This window comes from Corapipo altera, unplaced genomic scaffold (genome assembly GCF_003945725.1).
Source record: "Corapipo altera isolate COAL_440 unplaced genomic scaffold, ASM394572v1 75, whole genome shotgun sequence".
Taxonomy (NCBI): domain Eukaryota; kingdom Metazoa; phylum Chordata; class Aves; order Passeriformes; family Pipridae; genus Corapipo; species Corapipo altera.
Window position 1 is genome coordinate 7,409,129 of NW_020884887.1, and position 19,803 is coordinate 7,428,931.

General features: G+C 61.8%; 4 protein-coding genes across 5 annotated transcripts; all 4 read right to left on the reverse strand.

Annotated features, from left to right (window-relative positions):
• Positions 1–214: 214 nt before the first annotated feature.
• Positions 215–5,221, reverse strand: N4BP3 (NEDD4 binding protein 3). 2 transcript variants are annotated; one of them, XM_027643621.1, is made up of 5 exons: positions 5,133–5,221; positions 3,036–3,479; positions 2,319–2,873; positions 1,858–2,115; positions 215–1,639 (listed from the first exon to the last, which is right to left on the reverse strand). In XM_027643621.1, exons 2-5 carry the CDS (start codon positions 3,447–3,449, stop codon positions 1,067–1,069), a joined length of 1,800 nt encoding a protein of 599 aa, XP_027499422.1. In that variant the 5' UTR covers positions 3,450–3,479; positions 5,133–5,221; the 3' UTR covers positions 215–1,066. The 2 variants fall into 2 exon arrangements, with proteins under 2 accessions (XP_027499422.1, XP_027499423.1); XM_027643622.1 differs by having other exon boundaries at positions 3,036–3,482; positions 5,133–5,149.
• Positions 5,222–9,225: 4,004 nt separating this feature from the next.
• On the reverse strand, positions 9,226–11,805 carry B4GALT7 (beta-1,4-galactosyltransferase 7). Its single transcript, XM_027643623.1, has 6 exons — positions 11,708–11,805; positions 11,238–11,591; positions 10,506–10,731; positions 10,166–10,249; positions 9,886–9,990; positions 9,226–9,721 (listed from the first exon to the last, which is right to left on the reverse strand). Exons 1-6 carry the CDS (start codon positions 11,752–11,754, stop codon positions 9,566–9,568), a joined length of 972 nt encoding a protein of 323 aa, XP_027499424.1. The 5' UTR covers positions 11,755–11,805; the 3' UTR covers positions 9,226–9,565.
• Positions 11,806–12,181: 376 nt separating this feature from the next.
• LMAN2 (lectin, mannose binding 2) lies at positions 12,182–16,166 on the reverse strand. Its single transcript, XM_027643696.1, is given in 10 exon segments — positions 12,182–12,682; positions 12,804–12,923; positions 13,318–13,432; positions 13,607–13,768; positions 14,916–14,995; positions 15,202–15,319; positions 15,412–15,530; positions 15,611–15,935; positions 15,937–16,097; positions 16,100–16,166. Coding segments are annotated over 10 exon segments (1,413 nt in total). The 5' UTR covers positions 16,152–16,166; the 3' UTR covers positions 12,182–12,521.
• A 98-nt stretch (positions 16,167–16,264) lies between these two features.
• LOC113947288 (ADP-ribosylation factor-like protein 3) lies at positions 16,265–18,835 on the reverse strand. Its single transcript, XM_027643697.1, has 6 exons — positions 18,689–18,835; positions 18,185–18,328; positions 17,971–18,087; positions 17,784–17,834; positions 16,904–17,089; positions 16,265–16,807 (listed from the first exon to the last, which is right to left on the reverse strand). The coding sequence occupies exons 1-6, from the start codon at positions 18,704–18,706 to the stop codon at positions 16,760–16,762; spliced, it is 564 nt and encodes a 187-aa protein (XP_027499498.1). The 5' UTR covers positions 18,707–18,835; the 3' UTR covers positions 16,265–16,759.
• Between the last annotated feature and the right edge of the window lie 968 nt (positions 18,836–19,803).

A 19,803-nucleotide genomic window follows, 5' to 3' on the forward strand; every position in this document is an offset into this window, starting at 1 on the left:
GGTCCATGGCTGCAGTAAACCGCTCCAGGGGCACCACCCCTGGCCCCACTGTGACTCACCCACCTCAATACCTTGACTGGTTGTACCGCCCACCCTTGCAAGGCTGTGCTGGGGCGGGGCCCTGCGCTGGGCAGGCCCAGGCCAGCCTGCAGCCCCCCCCCACCCACCCACGCAGCCAGAATCCCCCAGACCCCAAAGGAAGCAGAAGCCGGGAGAGAGAAATACAGGTTTATTGCAGGAACGGGGTGTGAGGCTCTGCTGTTACAGATGGAGCAGGGCTTCTTCCTCCCAGCACCTTGGGGCTCCCCCAGCTCTCACCCACCTTGGGAGACCCCAGCCTCTTCCCCAGATCAGACACATCCCTGCCCACATGTCCTGTTCCCCTCCCCAGTCCCTCCCAGTGCAGCAGGGCACCAGTTCCCATCCCTCCTTGCACAAGGCACTTGCCCCTCTCAGCCCAAGGGAAGCTCCATCAACCACCTCCACTGCAGAGCAGCCCCACACTGGGGACATGGGAAGCCCCAGCAGAGGTGCTGGCGCAGCTGCCCCATCCCAGCAGTACCAGTGCTCATCAGGGTTTCCTCCTCTGCCTTCCCAGTGGCACCAGCAGCTCCATGGCCTTGCTGACAAGGTGGCCACTGCGAGCAGCAGGTGGAACCCCCACAGCAAGGCAGTGGGGTGGTGACAGGGCTCCAGCCCCTCCTCACAAGACATTAAGTTACTGAGTTGCAGGAACAGGGGCAGCAGAGCAGGAGGGACAGGGAATGTTTCACAGGGCGCTTGGTTTCTGCCCCCGTGGCAGAAGGAATCACAGGGCAAATGCTCCTGGAGTCAGAGCACGGGGCACATGCAAGACCCCCACCCTGGCACAGATGGCCCCCCCTGCTCTCCAGAGACCCCCACCAGAAGGGCCTGAAGCGCTGCAAGAAGGAAAAGCTCCCCTGTTGCAATCAGTCCTTCGGCCCAGAGCAGTGCCAAGTGGCCGGTCCTTGTGCACACCCTGAGATCGTCCCACTGCAGCAGCAAGAGATGTTCCCCCTTCACAGTCCCACTGGCATCCCATCCCTCAGATCTTCGAGGACTCCACCCGCTCGATCCAGGGCGAGTCGGTCCCAACATCCCTGGGCTCCGACCGCAGCTGTCGCAGCTCCCGCTCCAGCGCCTGGCTCCGGTGGTACATCTCCATGTAGCTGGCCTGGAGCTCCCGCTGGTACCGCAGCACCTTCTCCTTCTCCTCCTGCCAGGTCTTCCTCTCCAGCTCAAAGTTCACAGCCTGCAGCTGGCCCTGACGCCGCTCCCGCAGCAGCTCTGCCCACAGCCACTCCACTTGCCGCTCCAGGGGCTCCGCCGTGTCGCTGTGGAGGCCGCGGCACTTGGAGTCATCAGTTTCGCAGCCAGGGAAGTCCTGGCATGATGGCATGGGGTCATCACCCAGAGGCATCGAGGTGCTGGGCTCTGGGGGACTCTGGAAGGAGTCTGCCAGCTGTGCCAGTTGGGAGTCCTTGGCCTGGACCTCTGCTTTGGCCTCCCGCAGCTGCGTCTTCAGGCTGAAGATCTCACCCAGCTTCTGAGCCATCTCCTCCTGGGTGTCCCGGAGCTGCTGTTTCAGCAGGGAGATCTCTGCTGCCTTCTGGCACACCTGTAGGGCACAGGCAAGCGGTGAGGAAGGGCTGGGGGAATCAGGACCTCAGGGGTGGCAGCACCCCAGACTGTCCTCCTGGGAGACCGTGAACATCACACCTGGCTAATCCCCCCCATCCTGTGGCCACGAGTGACACTGGAGCAGGGAACCGTTGCACTCATCCTCGCCCCACAGCCAGGAGGGTGGCAACAGGGAAGGAAAGAAGGGGGACTCACCTCCCACTTGGTCTCCTCCAGCTTGGGGCTGCCACGCTCTCCTTGGGGCTGCCGGAGCTTGGGCTCCTCGCACTGGCACTGCTGCAGGCTCAGCTCCTCCTGCAGCCGCTTCTTCTCTTGCTGGGCCTTGTAGAGCTGCAGCTGCAGCGCCCGCTGCCCGCGCTGCGCCTGCTGCATCACCTGCTGCAGCCGGGCCATGTACATCTGCTTCAGGTCCTCCAGCTCGTCCAGCCACAGCCGCTGCTTGTCCTCAAACACCTGCCAGCACAGGTGGACAGTGGTCAGAGTCCACAGCCCCAGGGAGGGATCCCAGAAGGTCCCATGATGTTGGGTCCTCTGTGCTTGGGCATTCCCAGCCTATCACCCACCACAGCAGCTCCTTTTACCCAGACATCACTGTCCCACAGCCCTGCCCAGGGCATCCAGCACTGCCCCAGCCCCACCCCAGCCCCACGGCTCACCTGTGTGAAGGGGTCTTCAGTCTCGCTGAGACTCCTCTTGAGCTGCCGCAGCTCCCCTCCTGTCTCCTGCAGCCGATCCTCCAGCTGCTTCACCGCGTCCTCCAGCGAGTAGGAGAACTCATAGGGTGGCGGGGGCTCACCGGGGCTCTGCAGCCGGCTCAGCGTGGCCATGCTTTTGCAGGACAGGGGCACCTTCTCAGGGGCCAGTGGGTCCCTGGGGCTCCGGGAGACCCTGTCCAAGGAGCCCCCAATGTGGTTGATGTGGCCCATGGAGGCGCTGAACTGGCTCTGGGCAGGTTTGAGGCGGGAGCCATACGATGGGAAGCTCTGGATGGAGTTGTGGCTGGAGTCAGAGGCCTCATCCAGGCTGATGGCGTGGAGCAGGTGGGTGCGGAGCGGGCCATGCTGTGGGGCTGCTGTGCTACTCTGTGACAGCAGCGTGTGCAGGCTCCCATTGCTCTTGGACAACTTCTGCCCCTTGGACGAGGACAGGCCCTGCATGGAGACCAGCCCCTTCCCAGCCACCGCCTTGAAGGCTGAGGGCCTGATACGGCACTGAAAAACAAGAGCAGAGTCAGCATAAGCCCAACAGCCCCCACAGCCAGGGGGTTCAAATCCCCACATCCCATTCAGAGGGGCATGGACTGTTCTGCTCCACCCCATACTCTCATAGACCAGGACTTATTCCAGAATCCTGCACGGTGCCCACAGCCTCACCTTGTCAAAGCGGCCCCGCTCTGGCAGGGAGCTCTTGGAGAAGTCAGCCCCACGGTGATGCTCCCGGGAGCAGCGCTCAGGGGATCGGTTCTCGCGGTCACTCTCATAGTCCCTCTTGTAGCAGGTGCCTGATGTCTGGTGCTTCCGCTCCGACCGCATCTCCTTCTTGGCCCCGTGCAGGTACCCGAAGAGCTCCCGCTGGCTCGGCCCCTTCCGCAACAAGCCGTCGGGCTGCCGAAGCCCCCGTGAGCCCCCCAGTGGGGCCCGCAGCTCCAGAGGGGACAGATCCTGCTTCTCCACTAGGCTGCCCACGCTGCCCATGCTGCCAACAACGCTGACAGGCTCTGAGGAGAGGTAGGTGCCGAGGACACGGGTGTCGGGCTCACAGGTCACAGGACCCTGTGCTGCTGCCATGGAGAATTAGAGAAAAGCCCAGTACCAGCACTGCTGGGGGAGAGACAGAGTCAGTGACACCGGGCAATCAGGACCGTGAAACCCCCGGCACCTCCCTTCCTAGCCAGCCCCAAGGACCCACCTGGGCTCCTGGCACTGGGACAGACCCGCCATCTCCCATGCAGCTCCCTGGGGGAGCCGAGCAAAGGGGTGCCAGGGCACAGCACACACCGAGGCAGGGGCTCCCTGCTGCTGCCCCCCCCCTACGGTGCAGCGCCTCCCTCCCACACCCAGCCCCACCTCCCGCCCGCGGCCGGGGCTGCCACCAGAACAGGCACCTGCCGCCCAGCCAGGCGGGCGAGTTCGGGAGCCGGCAGCACCTGCCCGGGCCTGGCGCCAGCCCCAGCCCCGCAGCACCCACCCGCCCTGCCAGGACCTCTGGGTCCGGACACACTCTGGAGAACTCCCCAGAACGCCCCTGGGGAAGCCCATCAGCTTGCCCTCCCCAGGGTGTGCAGGTGACAGGCACCTCTCCAGCACCACGGGGACGCTTCCTGCACAGCATGGGCTCTTGCACCTCACAGGGCAAGCTGCACACGGGCCTGCTCCATCCACAGGCATTTCCACCCCAGCACCAGGCAGGGATGAGGCAGCCACAGCCCAGCAGCTGTGTGCGTGCTGGGGACCCCGTGGCCGGACATGGCGTGAGGGCGGTGGGAAGGGGCAGGATGCTGACGGGACAATGCAGCTTCCTGCGCAGGTGGCCGGGGGAGGAAGGATGAGAGGATGCCTTCGGCCATGGCTCTGGCTCCCCAGCACTAGGGAGAGGGACGATGTCCTCACACCAGTGCAGGGGACACGGCAAGCGGGGCAGGGGCGAGGCAGAGCCCCCAGCACGGCTTCCAGCCTTGCCGAGGGCTCCAGGGTCGGGTTACACCCAGGAAGCTGCCCTGGTTCTCAGCACCACGCGCCGCGTAAACAAACACCCGGCTTTTAATTGCTGCCACGCACAAACCTGTCTGACAGCTCCCGGCCTGCGCTGTCACCTCCCTCTGCGAGCCCAGCACCTGCTCCGGGCATCGGCACCCCACGAAGGGCACCAGATCCTCTGGAAGGATCTGGCATGCCTGCGGTGCAACGGGGCGTGCACAGGGATGGGGGACATGGATGTTCCCATGGTGGTGCGGCAGGGGAGTGGATGCTCATGCAGCCCCCGGCATTGGGGAGCAGCTTGGCCGAGCCCCGCAGCGGCTCCTCCCGGCACAGGCTGCCGAGGAAGTAGGTCAGGTTGTGGGAGCTTTGGGAAACGCCGGGGGAGCCCGAAGGTGTCCTGCCTGCGGCAGGGAGGGGATCACCCTCCAGGCGGCAAAACACCGGTCCGGCCAGCCCGGCTCCTTCGGGATCTGTTCCCAACCCTGGCCGTGCCCGGGCAAGATACGGCCACAAATCCTCTCCCCTTCCCACTCCACGCGGGAGAGCACGGCGGGGCTGCGCGGAGGCGCAGGGGGTGCTGCGGGAAGGCGAGCGCGGGTTCCCGCACAGCCCCCCCTGCGCCTCCCGCAGCCCCGCCGGAATTTCCGGCACGGGCAAGGCGGAGGGGGCGGTCGGTCCCCGGGGCCGAGCCCGGGACAAAGCCCCGCACGCCGGAGCGCACCGGGGAAGGGGGATGGGGGCGCCCCGGGAGCCCCCCGGCCCCGCACTCACCATGCCGGCGGCGCTGCGGTCCCGCACGGCTCCGCTCCGCGCTCCTTCCCTCGCCGCGTTTGAACGCGCCCCTCGGCCGCGGCCGCGCGGGGCGGCGGGCGGGGCCGGCACCGGCAAATCGCGGCGCGGGGGCGGTGGGACGGGAGGGGCGGGAAGGAGGAGGAGGAGGAGGAAAAAGGAGGAGGAAGGAGGAAGGAGGGGGGCGGCCCGGCCGTGCCCACCAGCGGGGCGGGGCAGGGCGGGTTGGCTGCGTGCGGCGCCGAGAGCTCCTTGCGCAAACCCCCCACCACCACCACGAAAGCGCGGGGAGACCCCCGCAAACCCCCCTCGAGCTACAGCTCCGGGCTCAGCAGCGGCGCCCAGTCGGCCTCCGGTGGCCCTCACCGTAGCGCGGGGCTGGTGTCCCCGAGTATCGCCCGGCGAGGGTGGAGAGAAATATTTTGCTTCGTACCTGTGGAGTGGAGAGGGGCCTCAGCACCGTGGGACAATCCCTGCACCCTCCTCTTGCAGGACAACCCCGTCCCTCCCCCTCACAGCACCCACGGGTGGGCAGGAGCCCCACAAAGCCCCAGGGGACATGGTGTGTACCCCCACCTGCCCCAGCGCCTGGCCTGGCGCCAGCGAGACGCGACACGCTCCATCCCTGTGAATCAGCGCTGCCACGGCCTGGCCCGGAGCCGGTTTTGTCACTTGCCGCTCACTGCAGCGTGGCAGCCGCAGGGAGCGGGGATCCCGCCACGGGCTGGACCTGGTCAGGTCTCCTCGTGGAGCAGGACACCTGCAGCAGCCCTGCTCCGTGCCCACGGCGCGGTGCCCGTCTGTCCCCGGGAGGGATCGCACCCGCACCGTCCCCAACCTGGGGGACGCACGCACCCGGCACTCTCGCACTTCGGGGCCCCGCTCGCTGCCAGCTCCCCCCCTACTCTCCCCGCACACCCGAGTCCTCAAGCTGTGCTGCCAGTGCTCTCCCACACACACACACACCGTCCCTGGTCCCTTCTCGCCGGGCTCACATGCTGGCAGTGTCCTCGGTGCACTGCCAAGGCACGCTCCGCTCCCTCCGGCCCCCTGTTCCCCACCGCACGCCGGAGCGGCAGCACATGTGTCCTCTGAATAGGGGGACCCTTCCCAACATTGCCATTTCCCACTCTGCTGTCACCAGGAATGTCTGCAATGCCCTAGCTCTCTGTCCGGAGTTCACCCATGAACGGGGCCCCACCGGCATCCCAGAGGGACAGGCATCATCCCACGGGGCTTGGACCGGGCAGGTTCCAGTGATGCCGGGCTGACTGCAACGGGTGCTGGTCACAGCCGCACCCCTCCTTCCCGTCTGCCCCGTTTCCTGCTCCACCGCGCCCCGAGCTCGTCTCCCTGGGTTAGCAGTTCCCACACTGCCTGGGACACTCCATGTCCCCTTCTCTGTGCAGAAATGCTCCTGCCTCCCATCAGTATTTCCCCAGTCTCCACTCTCTGCCCACTTTACCCCCCAATCCTCCCCACCATGGTACTAAAGCAATTTCACGACTTTTACCAGCAAACAGCTCCAGAACCATCCGGTTTAGAACAACCCAGCAATAAAAGCCTTTGATTGCTGTGCCTGCAGCAGCCCCCACACAGCCTCACTGGCAGCAATTGGGACCCCAGAAGGGGGTCCGCAGAGGGGCAGGGCTGGGGCTCCAGGGACCCTCTCTGCCCCTGAGCATTTTGATGCTCTCCTCAGGGTTGCTGAGAGCCTGAGAACGCTGGGAGGCCTCTTGCTCAGCTCTGCAGGATTCCTGGGACAGCAGGCAGAGTGTTATCCATCTGCAGGAAGGCAACAGGGAAAAAATTCATCCCTTCCCACTGGGCTATTGCTGATATTGAAGTGCGTGGGGGGAGCGGAGCTGAGCGACCTCCGAGTCACATTCAGGGCTATAAAAGGAAGCCGGGTCTCCGGCATGGCGCCTCTTCCACAAAAGCAACTGGAGGGTGAGGGGGCTGCGAGCAGAGCTGAGAAATAGCTGCCAGGCAGCAGGAGAGGAGCCTGTAGCGCTGAGCGAAGTGTGAGGTGCACATATGCTCTGTTTCTGCACAGCTACATCTCCATGAAACCTGCCTGAAATTGTGTCATCTATTTTGAACGGTGTAGAGAAATACTTTGATCTGCCTCTGCCAGCCCTGGCTGTGGTTCAGGCACCAGGAAGTGGCTGCAATACAGGTGGCCAATCCCAAAACCCGCAGCATGGAGAGACAGGAGTGGGGCTGCTAGGCTGACATCTCCCTCTGGCTGCCCACAGCGAGGGACATGAGTGGTCCTGGGAACACCTCTAGAGGAGTGCACTGGGTGTCCAAGCCAACCAGCAATCTTCATGCCAGGTATCAGTGCTGCTTTGGGGCCACTGGGCTGGAGAGGTCAATGGGAACTCCTGGGCAGCACATCCCCACACCTCAAGGCTGGGCCTGCCCCTTCCATGATGCAAAGCAGCACAGCCCCATCCTCACCACCCTGCACAGCCACCACGACCCCTGCCTTGGAGACAGCCCCCCTCACACTCCATCTGAGGGCACCAGACTCCTCTCCCAGCTCCAGAGCAGCACAGAGAGCAGATGGCACCAGATCTCTCCAGACACCCCATTCCTACATGGTACACGACCCCCTCACTTGGCTCTGATGCTTCTGCCTCTCTCATCCCAGCACTCCTCCCCAGAGCTGCTCATCTTCCCAAGATGGCAACAGCTTCTGTCTGGGAATGCAAAGAGACCACTCTGGGAAGTGCCAGGCAGGGGACGAGGACAGAAGGGGCCAGGAAATGTGGAGGGCCTGGTGCCAGTGCTGATGACGGGGCTGAACAGAGGGGTACTGGCTCTTCAATGGGGTTTACCCAGCTTGAGGAGGCAACAGTACCCAAAACATGTGCCAAAACCCCAGAGTCAGCTTGGTGCAGGCCTACACATGGCACCATCTGTGAGCCAGCCTGAGCACCCTCCACTCTGGAGTGGCACAGCTCCGTCCACACAGCAGCCCAAGGCCATGGCCAGGACAGGCTGGTGATGGAGGAGAGGTGTCCAGTGTTGGCAGGGGTCTCCCTTGAGAGTCATCAGGCATTTGCCACCCTCAGCAGATGAGGGTGAGTGGCAGCATCCCAGAGGTCACAGTGCTGGTTCACTCCCAGTAGGAGCAGGCGTGGACCAGGTGCTGTTCCACAGCCACTACTCCCATCTGGTCTCAACAGCTGGGTCCTGAGGGCCCCTCCTGCCCAGCTGTACACCTCTCAGTTCCCAGAAGAAGCTGCTGGTGTGGCTGTTTTCCACTAAACCTTAACAACTGGCAGCCCCCAGCATCCCTTCTCACCCACTGGGACCTTCCCAACTTCAGCACCCAAGTCCTTCCTCCTGCCATGACATGGGAGAAACTGTCCTGGCAGTGAGACAGTGCCAGGTGTCTGGAGTGAGCAGGTGGGAGCTGCAGCCTGGTTCCCCCCCAGACTTGCCTTTCCCTCATCAACCCAAACCCCCCTGTTCCCACCTTCAACAGGAACACCCCAGCCCCTGCCTTGCCCACAGCAGCTCTTGTTACTCTCAGCTCAAGCAAGTTAGGGGTGACTGTCCCAGTTCCCACACTTCACCCACACCATTCCTCCAGTTCCACCAGCACTGTGGTGAGCCTGGCAGCCAGTCCTCCCCAGGACAGGGAATGCAGGGCTAGAGCAGATCCCAGTTCCCCTGAGCACTTCTGGGGAGACATCAAGTTCTCCAACCCCCTCCAGACAGGCTGAGGCAGCATATTCCACAGAGCGCAGACAAGGAGAGGAGCAGCTCAAGCCAGAACTCTCCTCCTTACTCCAAAGAGAGGTCCTGGCCTACAGCTGCTGACATCCAGCAGGGCTGTGGATCCTGGGGCTCAGGGCACAGCTTAACCACAACCACTTCCTGCAGTGGAATGACCACAGCCCAGCCCTGGGGGTACCTGGCAGCTGGAACAGGCACCACCTCAGAGCCCATTTCAGACCGGCTCAGCCTCTGAACCAAAGCAGCACCCAGCCTGTCACACAGAGCACCCCCAGGGCCAAGCCAGTGAAGCCAGGAAGGTAAAGAGAGCAGGAAAACGGAGTGGTACAGCACAACCCAGGGCATTCACAACTCACAACTGCCCTGACAGGTCTTTATTGTCCTCTGAGCTGAGTGGCAGCTCAGGCATGTCCAGCACAGGAAAACCACCTCCTGTGCCTGCCCTGGGAGGCAGCACCAGCACCAGCAGCAACACTGAGTCCCACTCTTAGCCTCTTCTGTTGGTCCCAGCAAAACCCAGTTCTCAGCCTCGTCTGTTCCTCTGTGTCTCACCAGCACTGCCATGCTCATCCGCTGCCAAAATCTTGCCTGCTCCAAGCAGCTCCACGGCAGCCTCGGAGTCTTGGCACCAGCACAGCGCACACGACTGACACACGGGGATGGGCTCAGCCAAACGTGCACCACGGGGTCTCATTTGTGTCACAGTCCAGCAAGATATTAAGGACGGTGCAAGGGGCTCCTGCCACGCTCAGATCAGTCCGTGATTCAATTCGGTACCTCACGTTGTTCAAACCTCCCTCCCGATCCACCTTAAACTGTTCCTGGAGAAGACAAACACTGTTCAGCTCACATTGGAAGTGGGAAACACCCAGTGCCTGGGGAGGGAGCAGAGAGCTGGCAGGGGAGGACATGAGCAGTGAGGGCTCAGAGCATGTGGTGATCACAATCCAAGCCTCCCGTGGTTCCTCTTGACCACAGCCCTCACCTGCTTCTGTGCAGCAATGCGCTTCTGGTCTCTCTTCCTCCAGGCTGGGTCGTGCAGGTGCTGGAAAGTCTCGTATCCAGTTGTGATTCCAGAAGGACGACGAACCTGGGAGAAGAGCAAAGTTTCTGCAGAAACACTGGAAAACTCCTGCACCTGCTGCTAGAGGAGGGAGTGCAGGGCTGCCTTCCTCAGGCCCCAACCTGGGTAGCCACAGCAGGGATCAGGCAAAGAGACAAGAAAAAGGGCAATTCCAACCCAGGAGGACATGGAGACCACTTACCTGGAGACCAGCTCTTTTGATACGTCGATAAAACTCATCGTCCTCCCGTCCCCAACCCCAGAAGCGGTTGGACATGCCATTGCACTGGAACAAGAACAGCACTGGCCAAGGTCCAGCACAGCTCCACGGCCTCAGAGGAGCAGACACCAGCAGCACAAGCCCTGAACACCAGCGCAGCCTCCCCTCTCCTGCCCCCACCACCAGGACAGACCACAGGCTCTGTCCCGAACCATTTTGACTCCTTTCCCTGTTTCCCAAGCATGTAGCACAAAACTCTTTACCATGATAATGTCGTAGCCCCTGCCCCAAAGCATTCAGAACAACCCACCCATGCACTCACCAACTCGTAGTGCTGCTTGGTGAGCAGCAGGATGCCACCCACGTAGGTCGTGTAGTGGTAGAGCGGGTGCAGCTCTGGGGATGCCACATGGAAGGGCCCTGTCTCCGGGAAGCTGTAGTCCAGGTGCTCATTGAGGGGCAGGAGATCGACATCGTGCATCGCGATGTAGTCGGTGTCGTTGCCGCTCTCCAGGAAGCCCACGTTGATCAGGGACGCCCTGTTAAACCTGCCATGGGATCAGGGGGGCTCAGTGCCACACACAGCAGCCACTGTCCCTTCACATCTCTCTGTCACGCTCCTCAATGCTCAACGTCAACCAGACCCCAAACAGGGACACACAAACACAACACTCCTTGTCCTGAAACTGCACCCCTGCTTCTCCATGCAGAGTGAGCTGGGGACAAGCAATAGTGTTTCCAAACACCCCATGGTCTTTCTTTGAATTTCAGAGTCCCCAGATGTTTGCTGCTGCAGACCTGTGACATGGGAGGAGAAAGCTGAAATACCCGGGGGGTAGAGGGTTCTGTGATTCTTGCTAAGGAAAAGGGAAACAAAACACCTTCGTCTCTCTCTGAGCTCTAGAATGAGCAACTTTGAGCAGAGCATCACACTCTGCCCACGATGTCCCACTGCCCTGGCACTCTGCTTCTCCACAAGACCTTCCCAGAGCTCATGGCAGGGACAGAGCTTCGGGAAGGGCCCCTCGTCCCTAGGCACAGGGAGAGACGCTACCTGAAATGATCCACTTGGTTGAGGATGAAGATGTGGTGACGGATCTTCTTCTTGCTGAGGAAGCGGTGCATGTAGGGCACGAAGGCCAGGAGCTCCTCGAAGCGCTCTCGGAAGGGCACCAGCAGCGCCAGCCGGTGCGGGCCCCACGACGGCTCGTCCCGGGCAGGCTGGAGCGGGGCGGGGGGCGGGCAGGGCTGGCGGGGAGTCCCCCGATCCTGCCCGCCGGGCACCGGCCCCTCACCCGAGCAGCTGAGCTGGAGCCAGAGCAGCGAAGCGAAGCCCAGGAGCAGCGCCAGGAGGAACAGCGGGAAGGCGGAGAGACGGCCGGGGAAGAGCCGCGGGAGCGGCGGGGACCTGGGGCACGGCGCGGGGTCAGCGGGCGGCGGGACCCCCATCCCCAGATCCCCCCAGCCCCCGCCCCGCCGACCCCCCTGGTGCCACCCCCGTCCCCCCGTCCCCGCCGGGCTCACCCGCCGCCGCGCAGCCGGAGCGCGTCCCTGCGGCGGGCCGGGCCCATGGCGCCCGCCCGGCCCCGCCGCCCCGGGGACACGCTGGCGGCGCCCGCCGCTCCCCCCCGACCTCCCGGAAACACGGACACGCTTCCCTTCCGCCGGCGGGGCGGGACGGGGGCGGGACCGACCGTCGAGGACATCCCCCCACCTCCTCCTGCACCGCCCGCCACCACCGGGGCTCCTCTCCTCCGGGAACATCCCCTCTCTTCCATGCCGTGCCCCTCGAAGATTCCAGAGAACACAGACTTCCCCCGCCCAGTTCCTTCGGGACCCTCCCAAAATTGCCTCCCCACCCAGCTGGGACCCCCTCCTGCCGGGAAAAGCACCCCCCCCCCCCCCAGCCCTTTCGGCCCCCCCCCCGGCATTTCCCATCCCACCCTCTCTCCATGTAGAGTCCCCTTCTCCCCCCTCAGACAGAGACAGAGCCGCAGGTGGTGTCAGTCCTTTAATGCCCCACTCACAGCCCCCTCCCCACAGACCCTCACCTCATGTTCACACCTGCCCCAGGCAGCACGGCAGGTCCCAGCTGGGAGGGGGAACACTGGAAAAAACTGGGGAGCAACCTCCAGGCTCCCACACCACAGCTCTGGGGGTCCAGAGGGCATCACCCCCCCTAGGTCCAATCTGCTGGAGGCCAAGGGCCGGGCAGGGGTTACAGCCAAACTTACAGACAGGTAAGAAAATACTTCTGGTATTTCTCAGAAACAGCATTTAGAAACCACAGTTTTTACAGCTCCCCATAGAAAAGATGGGTTTGGGCACAGGTGTTCCTTTAGTAGAAACGCTTGTTCCGCTCCTGGCGCTTCTGGAAGACCACGGCTCCCACCACGGCACAGATGATGATGCCCAGCAGTGCACAGAGCAGGAGCAGGAACACCTTCCAGCCCGTCAGGGGCCCGCTCCGGAAATTTCCCGTTGGGTCATCCACGTTGTCTGTAAGAGCAAGAACAGCTACAGAGACTGTCCCAAGCTTGGCTCCCACGGAGTCTCGCAGGGTGTCACAGCCCCAACATTCCAATCCCCCATGGAAGGTCTTTGAAGCCCATGAACTCACCTTTGGGGGACTTAAGGAGGCTGACCCTTGGCTCAATCTTGGTCCAGTCAACGGTCTCATCTTCTACAGGGTGCTCCACCATGAGCTGGAACAGCTTCATCGAGATAATGTCGTGATTGTCTGTGGAACAGCCAGAAAATGCTGTCAGAAACTCTGAGAGATGTCCAGGCACTCAGAGCACCCCCTGGACCCTGCTCTGCCAGGTCCAGTCTCCTTCCCTCTCAAGCCATCCTCATTCCCAGGTATCAAACCAGAGCCAAGATGTTCCTTGGCTCTCAAGTGCCCCCTCCCCGGTCACAGGTTCCTGCTAAAAATGGTTGCAAGAGCCCAGTGAACAATTCAGGGAAAGGAAGCCATGGAAACTATCCAGTGCATCCACAGTGTTACAGTCACAGAATCACAGAATAGTTGGGGTTGGAGAGGACCACTGGAGACCATCTAGTCCAACCCTTCTGCCAAGGGGGGATCACCTAGTTCAGGCTCCAACCACCAAATGAGCAAAGCCCCCTCTCACCAGACAGATCTCCAGTGCCAGCAGAAGCACCAAAGAAGTATCCAGTTGGCAGCTGCACTCCTGCAATGTCGATGCAGTTCTTCCATTCATTCTTGTCTTCCACATCAGTCATCACCTGCAAGACCAGGGCAGGGTCACACCAGGAATGCTCACCGCTATCCTGCAGCTCTTTCAGAGCTGGAGGTGCTGGAGGGGCAGGCAGTTAAGCCTTGAAAACCACCTCCAGGCCACATACTGCTCCAGCAACCCCCACCCCACTGAACGTGCACGACCCCCCACAGGTGCTCACCGTGAGCCGGCCCCGGGAGTACCGGATCGCCAGGAAGGTGTCGTGGTTCTGGTTGCGCAGGTCAGCGGAACACCCGGCCAGCTCCGTCCAGCGCCCGTCCTTGCTGTGGTCGTACGTCAGGGACCCGTTGTTGACCATGGCCGAGATGTAGGGGAACACCCGCTGCAGAGGGACACACAGCAGCTGCTGGGGGGCTGCACTGCCAGGGCTACCACGCCCTCAGGGAGAGCAGGGTGGGAGCACAGCGAGTATGCAGCACAGGACCATGGAGTCAAGGCTGCTTCTCCACATAAAGCTGCTTCTAAGCTGAGCCAGAGCTTGTTCTGCCTAAAGCCAAGTCACTGCTTCTGATCTTCACATCACAACCCCCATTCTGTGATTCTGTGAATAAGCCCACCCTGCACCACGTGGCCAAGGCAGAGACAGCCCCAAGCTTGCAGAGTGGCTGGATAAAAAACACAGAATCATTTTGGTTGGAAAAGACCTCTGAGAACATCAGGTCCAACTTGTGACCCATCACCACCCTGTCAACCAGAGCAGAGCCATGTCCAGTCCTCCCTTGAACACAAGAAGTGTAAGAGCAGAGCACAAGACCCAGAACAGGCAGAAACCCCACATAAGCAGCAAAACCACACACAGGGCTTTGTTGTCAGTAGATTTTATACACCAGGAGAGGCCAACTGGAGATAGACATTCACCTCCCATGAGCATCAAGGCAACAGGGAGATAGGTCACTTCCAGGTGCTTTATGACTGAAGCATCACATTTTTTGGTGATACAGACCTCAAAGCAGTTTTGTTTTCTGACTGTGCCATGAGATCAACAAACACAGAGCAGGATAGAAGAAAAGGACCCCCAGCCCCCATGGGACTGATCTGTACTGTGACCACAGGGAATTCTGGAGCAAAGAGCCAGCCTAGGAGTTTCTTTCAGAGACACCCATGTTGCAAAGAGAAAATAAGACCAGAAACATCACGGAATGAGCAACCAAAGCACAGAGCTCAGGAAATGACACTCAGGATGAATATTAACAGGTGGTGCTTGGTTTACACCAGCCCTGTGCCCACTCTCATGTGTGGAAGGAAATGCCTGGGAAACAGCTGTGTAGCCAACAGCAGCACAAGAAGGAGCAAGGACCTTCTTATCTCCATAAACGCACATACAAACTCTTCCCTTTACCAGCTCCTACGACAGGAAGAGCAGACCACGCTCAAGTAAGGGAAGACTTTTCCTTGGACTGGGTGTGAAGCTCTTGGAGGAGAAAGGAAATGGCCTCCTGGGCACTGCACAGGCTCCCTGGACCACTCACCTCCGTGGCTTCATCGTTGGGATACGTGTCAAGGAAAATAGCCAGTCCATGAAACTTGTCCTTGCTGCCAAAGACAGGACCTGGAACAGGACAGAACATTGGAGACAGAAGGCTCTGTGTCAGGATTTATGCTCAGACTTCTGAGCTGTACGAACTGTTCACTGCCAGGCAGGTGGCTGAGGGCACCTGCTCCCACACTGGACACACCAGACAGAGGGAGCTCGGGGGCCCTCCCTGCCCAGCTGCCTTCCGGGACAGGGTAAGTGTGCTGCTGACTCGCACTGACCTGGCACCAGCCGATCCTGCGTGTACCACAGCGCCAGCCCGTCCCCGTGCAGGTTCTTCTTGCCGGCTCCGTGGATCTTGAAGTGGACGTGGAGCTCCCAGTCCTTGAGGAAGCAGGGCTGTGGGAGAGACCCCAGCGGCGTCAGGGCGAGACTCAGGAGAGGCAGCGGGGCCACCACGGACCCCCGCCCATCTCCCCCCGGGCTCTCACCACGCGGTTCCAGATGGAGCCCTCTCGACTGCGCTCGTCGGGTGTCAGGCGGACGTACTGGCTGGTGACCATGGTACTGCCCTGGAAGTCCCACAGCGGCATCGCGGCAGAGCCCGCGCCTGCAAAGGGGCGAACAGAGCGCGGATCAGCCCCGGTCGCTCTCGGGGCGCACGGCGCGTCCGCCCGGCCCCACGCTCACCCTGGTATGGCTTCATGAGCGAGTGCTCCCGCTTCAGGTGCTCGCTGTTGCCGTCCGTGAGCTCGGCGGGCGCCGGGCGCGGCCCGACCAACGCCAACAGCAGCGCAACCACGGCCACCAGCCCGCCCGCACCCGCCGCCATTCTCCGCTTCCGCCTTCCGGCGCCCCGCCCCGGCCCCGCCCCGCAACCGCGGGGACCAATCAGAAATCCACACACCGCCGCGGTCCCGCCTCTGGAGGTGAGCGACACCGCTACCCGCGTATGGTAGGGAAGGGAGGCGGGGCCAGAGGGGGTGAGAAGCTCCCGCTGCGCTTCGGGAGGCGGGAGGGGGAGTCTGAGTATCTTCTCTGCGCGTGCGCGGCGGTTCTGGGGGCATGCCGGGAGATGTAGTTCGCCCGCCCTCCCCAGGGCCGCTCACGTGCCTGCCTCGTGCCGCCCGCGGGACACGTGACCCGCCCCGACGGGACCCGGGAACGGGAACGTCCCGGCAATGACCCCGCGGGACTCGCTGGACAGCGGGGCGCGCTGTCCCGGCGCCATGGCAAGGGACTGGCTGAGGCAGCGTGGAGGTCACAGCAGCTTTATTGAGGGCCGCAGGGCCGCCCCCCGCCCCATCGCAGAGGTCCTCACCCCATTCCTCTGCCCCGTGGTGGTCAGGAGGCGGAATCTCCCATCCCTCTCGATGGGTAGCGAGGCGGTGGCAGCCATGGTTTGGGCGTCCCAAGAGCTCTGGCAGAGCAGCCTCTCAGCGGCACACAGGGAGTGGCTGCAGCCAGGGCTGGCACCAGGCAAGGAGAGCCCTCCGTTGGTGACTGCCCAGCCATGTCCTCGCTGTCTTTGTGCTTGCCTCAGGTCCTGGCCAGGTTCTCGTGCTAGAGGTGTGCGAGCCCTTGACACAGTGGGACATGTGCTTCCTCCAACAGCACAGGGCCTGCAGGAGGGTCAAGGGGTACAAGCAGGCCACGGAAGCCCAGGAGGCAGGGAGAGGGGAAGCCAACTGGTTAGTGGAAGACTAGGTGGGAAAATCATCTGAGCATAGGAGTCTGAGGCTCAGGGCCCAGCAGAGCCTTGGAGGGAGCAGAGGGACCAAGGGGGTTGGCCATGGTGTAGGGACCTGCAGCTCAGTCCCGTCTGGCACTTCGCAGCTCTCACTTCTTTCTGTTCATGATCTGGCTGGAAATCCAGTTCATCCCATCCTGGAGGGAAAAGAGATTGTGAGCACAGCCCCAAGAGCATGGCAGGCCCCTGGGTCCTCTCCCACCTCTGCAGAGCCTGCAGGCCCCCATCTCTACCTGCACTCCTTCCCCAGACAGGGCCGAGCAGGCCTGGATCTGCCACTCCCGGTCCCGGTAGGTGTGGAGGTTCAGCCCTTCTGCGATTTCATCTGCAGGGGCTGCAGTCACCAGGTCCTGCTTGTTGGCAAACACCAGCAGCGGGACCCCCGTGAGGGACTCCTCCTCCGTGAGCTCTGCCAGCTCCTATCAAGAGAGAACCTTCTCCCAGGGCTGCTGCCCTCACCAGAGCTGCCCAGGGTGGGCTGGATACCTCAGCTCCCAAACCACCTTATCCCCTCTCTCTTATTGTAGCTGTGAGGTCTTGACATTCCAAAGGAGAGACATGCCCCCCTGAAGCTCCATAGACCCAGGGTTCTCTGAGGGCTGAAGTATTCCCAGCACTGAGAGTAAAGGGCAGCTGCAGGAGGCTGCTGCCAGTCCCGTGCTGTCTGGCACACCCACAACACCGTCTGGTGCCGGAACAGCCAAGGCTGGCACTCAAGAGTCTCACCTTCCCCTCTCAGAGCTTTATTCCCAGGGTTTGTAACTGAATTTGCTACTCCCTAACCTGGTGCTGGGGAGTTGGGACCAGGGCTGGCACCTGAGGTGTCACTCTCACCTGGGGCAGAGTCACCCTTGTGCCAGGTACCCCTCGGGCAGCACACCAGGCTTGGGGGGGAGCTGCTGGGCACAGATCTGCCGTAGAGGGGCTACCTCTGCCTGCTGGGACTGATCTTGAGCCCTTCCCACAGAGCTCTGGGCACAGCATGGCGCCCACTGCAGCACTACCCTATGGTTGAAAGCAGCCTCTCTGCCAGCTCCAGCCCTCAAAGAGCTGGTGCCAGACAGACCTCCAAGCGCCAGGACCCCACAGCCAACCCCACCGGATCCTTCATACCTGCCCTGTCTCCTCAAAACGCTTCTGGTCGGCACTGTCAATGACATAAATCTGCCATGGGGACAAAAGGGACAGTCAGAGGCCGGGCTGCACAGCCCTTCTGTGGGGCCCACACACCACTGCCGGTGCTGTCACACAGAGGGCACATCTCTCCATGCACAGGGCTGTGGGGGACTGCCCCACTCACCAGCAGGTCTGTGCTGCCCAGATACTTCTTCCAGTATGGGCGGATGGAGCGCTGCCCCCCGATATCCCAGACATTCAGCTTCAAACCATGCGAGTGGACACTCTTTATGTTGAAACCCTGAGCAGGGACACAAAGCCTGGCATCACCAAAGGGACAGTTGGGACCCGCACTCCCTCCTCCCCCCCCACTGGCCGTGGCCCACAGCAGCACCTACCTGAGTGGGGGTGATGGTGCTGACCTCCTCGGACGCCAGGCGCTTCAGCAGCGTCGTCTTCCCCGCGTTGTCCAGCCCCAGCAGGACGATGCGAAGCTCCTGCTCCGGTGAACCCTTCAGCTTCTGGATGACGGAGAGCAGCCCCTGGGGGCACAGGGAGATGCTGGGGGAGTCCTGTGGGGTGCCAGGTGGCTGCAGAGCACCCTTGTTTTGGAGGGGGAGAACTGGGTGCCCTGTTGGCTATGAGTACCCTGTGTCTGTGGCCTGAGCTCTGCTCCCAAGGTGTCCAGGCTTGGGGTGGCTCCATGGCAGATCCACAGAGCCTCAATTACTCGCCCTCCAGGTATGCTGTCCCTGCCCCAGCACCTCTGGCAGCTCCTGAGTGTGCTGGGGGAATGTGCTCAGGGGAGAGCCCTGCTCTGCCAGCCCTCCCAGTGCTGCAACTGAGAGTTGGTGCTGCTCACCCACCCTGGAGCAGGTGGGATGTCACCGGACCCCACTTACCTTCTGCACATCACCCATGGTCCAGGAGTCTCTGTGGCCCGCAGCACGCCTGGGGAGCTGCCGGGGGCCTGTCCCCGGGGCCCACTGGCGGCTGCGTGACTGGCACGCTCCCCATCCCCGGGGGAGGAAGAGGATTATGGGCTCCAGAATTAGCTGCTGTTCCTCCATTTACCCACGGCATTAAATAATGCCCTCAGCAAATCCCCCAGCCAGCTGTCGCCCCGCCGTCATCTACCCCCAGGATAAACCAGGTCCCCCCGGGCTGGGGCACTGGGGCACAGGGCATCCCTCTCCCCGGGTATGGCTGTGCCCTGGCGCACAGGGCTGACACAGCCTCCCACCAGCACCCACAGGCTGCCCCCTCAGAGGGTGGCAGGAGGAAATGCTGAGGCTGGAGCTGCCTGAGGCCACATCACCCACTGCTGCCTGAGGGAAACCACCAGGCCCTGGAGCAGGTCAAGGGCTGGGCTGTTGGCAGCTCGAGGTCAGGGATGGCACAGGACAGGGGTCCAGAGGGACCTTCCCCTGCAGCCCACCCCAGCCCAGGTGGAGTGAAGGGCTTGTGCATTCTCCATTTGCATTAAATACATTAATTAAGCAATGTCTTTGATTCCTGCACACTGCAGTTTGGTCCTCAGATCAGGTTTCCTAGCAGAGAGGTTATCCTTGCGGTGAGGACCGTGAGTCACGCACTCTTGGAGAGACATTTTTATTTATAAATCCTGTTGCAAAGCCAAGCCAGACAACACAGCCACACTCCAACAAAGGAAGGGGAGCAGCACAATCACCCCCCATTCCAATGCCACTGTATGCAGTGATGGGGGATAGAGGGGAGCTTTAGAGGCCACTCTCCACTCCCCCCTGCCCAGAGACCTTGCCAGGGCTGTGGCTGCTCATGTCGCTCCACTTTTGTTCCTGCTCACAGTGGGAATGCTTCATTTTTTCCTGCATAGATCTGCACCCAATTTAATGTTAGGGTTCTGCTTTTGATAGGTTAATCACCCACCTTATGTCCCAGTTATTAGCATTTCCCTGAGCCAGTTGCCATGGTGCTCTGCGGTTTATCCTGTGCCGTTAGTTACTGAGATTTCCTAACAAATATCCTAAAATATCCT

Bases quoted from the DNA above. Each gene is read 5' to 3' on its own strand.
- N4BP3 (XM_027643621.1), bottom strand. From the start codon at position 3,449: ATGGCAGCAGCACAGGGTCCTGTGACCTGTGAGCCCGACACCCGTGTC. The intron at 2,874-3,035 runs GTGAGGCTGTGG...CTTGTTTTTCAG, and splicing joins AGCGGGGCCGCTTTGACAAG to TGCCGTATCAGGCCCTCAGC. The intron at 2,116-2,318 runs GTGAGCCGTGGG...CTGTGCTGGCAG, and splicing joins CTGAAGACCCCTTCACACAG to GTGTTTGAGGACAAGCAGCG.
- B4GALT7 (XM_027643623.1), bottom strand. From the start codon at position 11,754: ATGGGCCCGGCCCGCCGCAGGGACGCGCTCCGGCTGCGCGGCGGCGG. The intron at 10,732-11,237 runs GTAGCGTCTCTC...ATCCCATGGCAG, and splicing joins AACCAAGTGGATCATTTCAG to GTTTAACAGGGCGTCCCTGA. The intron at 10,250-10,505 runs GTGAGTGCATGG...TTCTTGTTCCAG, and splicing joins CCAAGCAGCACTACGAGTTG to TGCAATGGCATGTCCAACCG.
- LOC113947288 (XM_027643697.1), bottom strand. The intron at 18,088-18,184 runs GTAGGTGCTGCT...GTCCCTGCTCAG, and splicing joins GCACCATCACCCCCACTCAG to GGTTTCAACATAAAGAGTGT. The intron at 17,090-17,783 runs GTATGAAGGATC...CTCTCTTGATAG, and splicing joins GTTTTGAGGAGACAGGGCAG to GAGCTGGCAGAGCTCACGGA.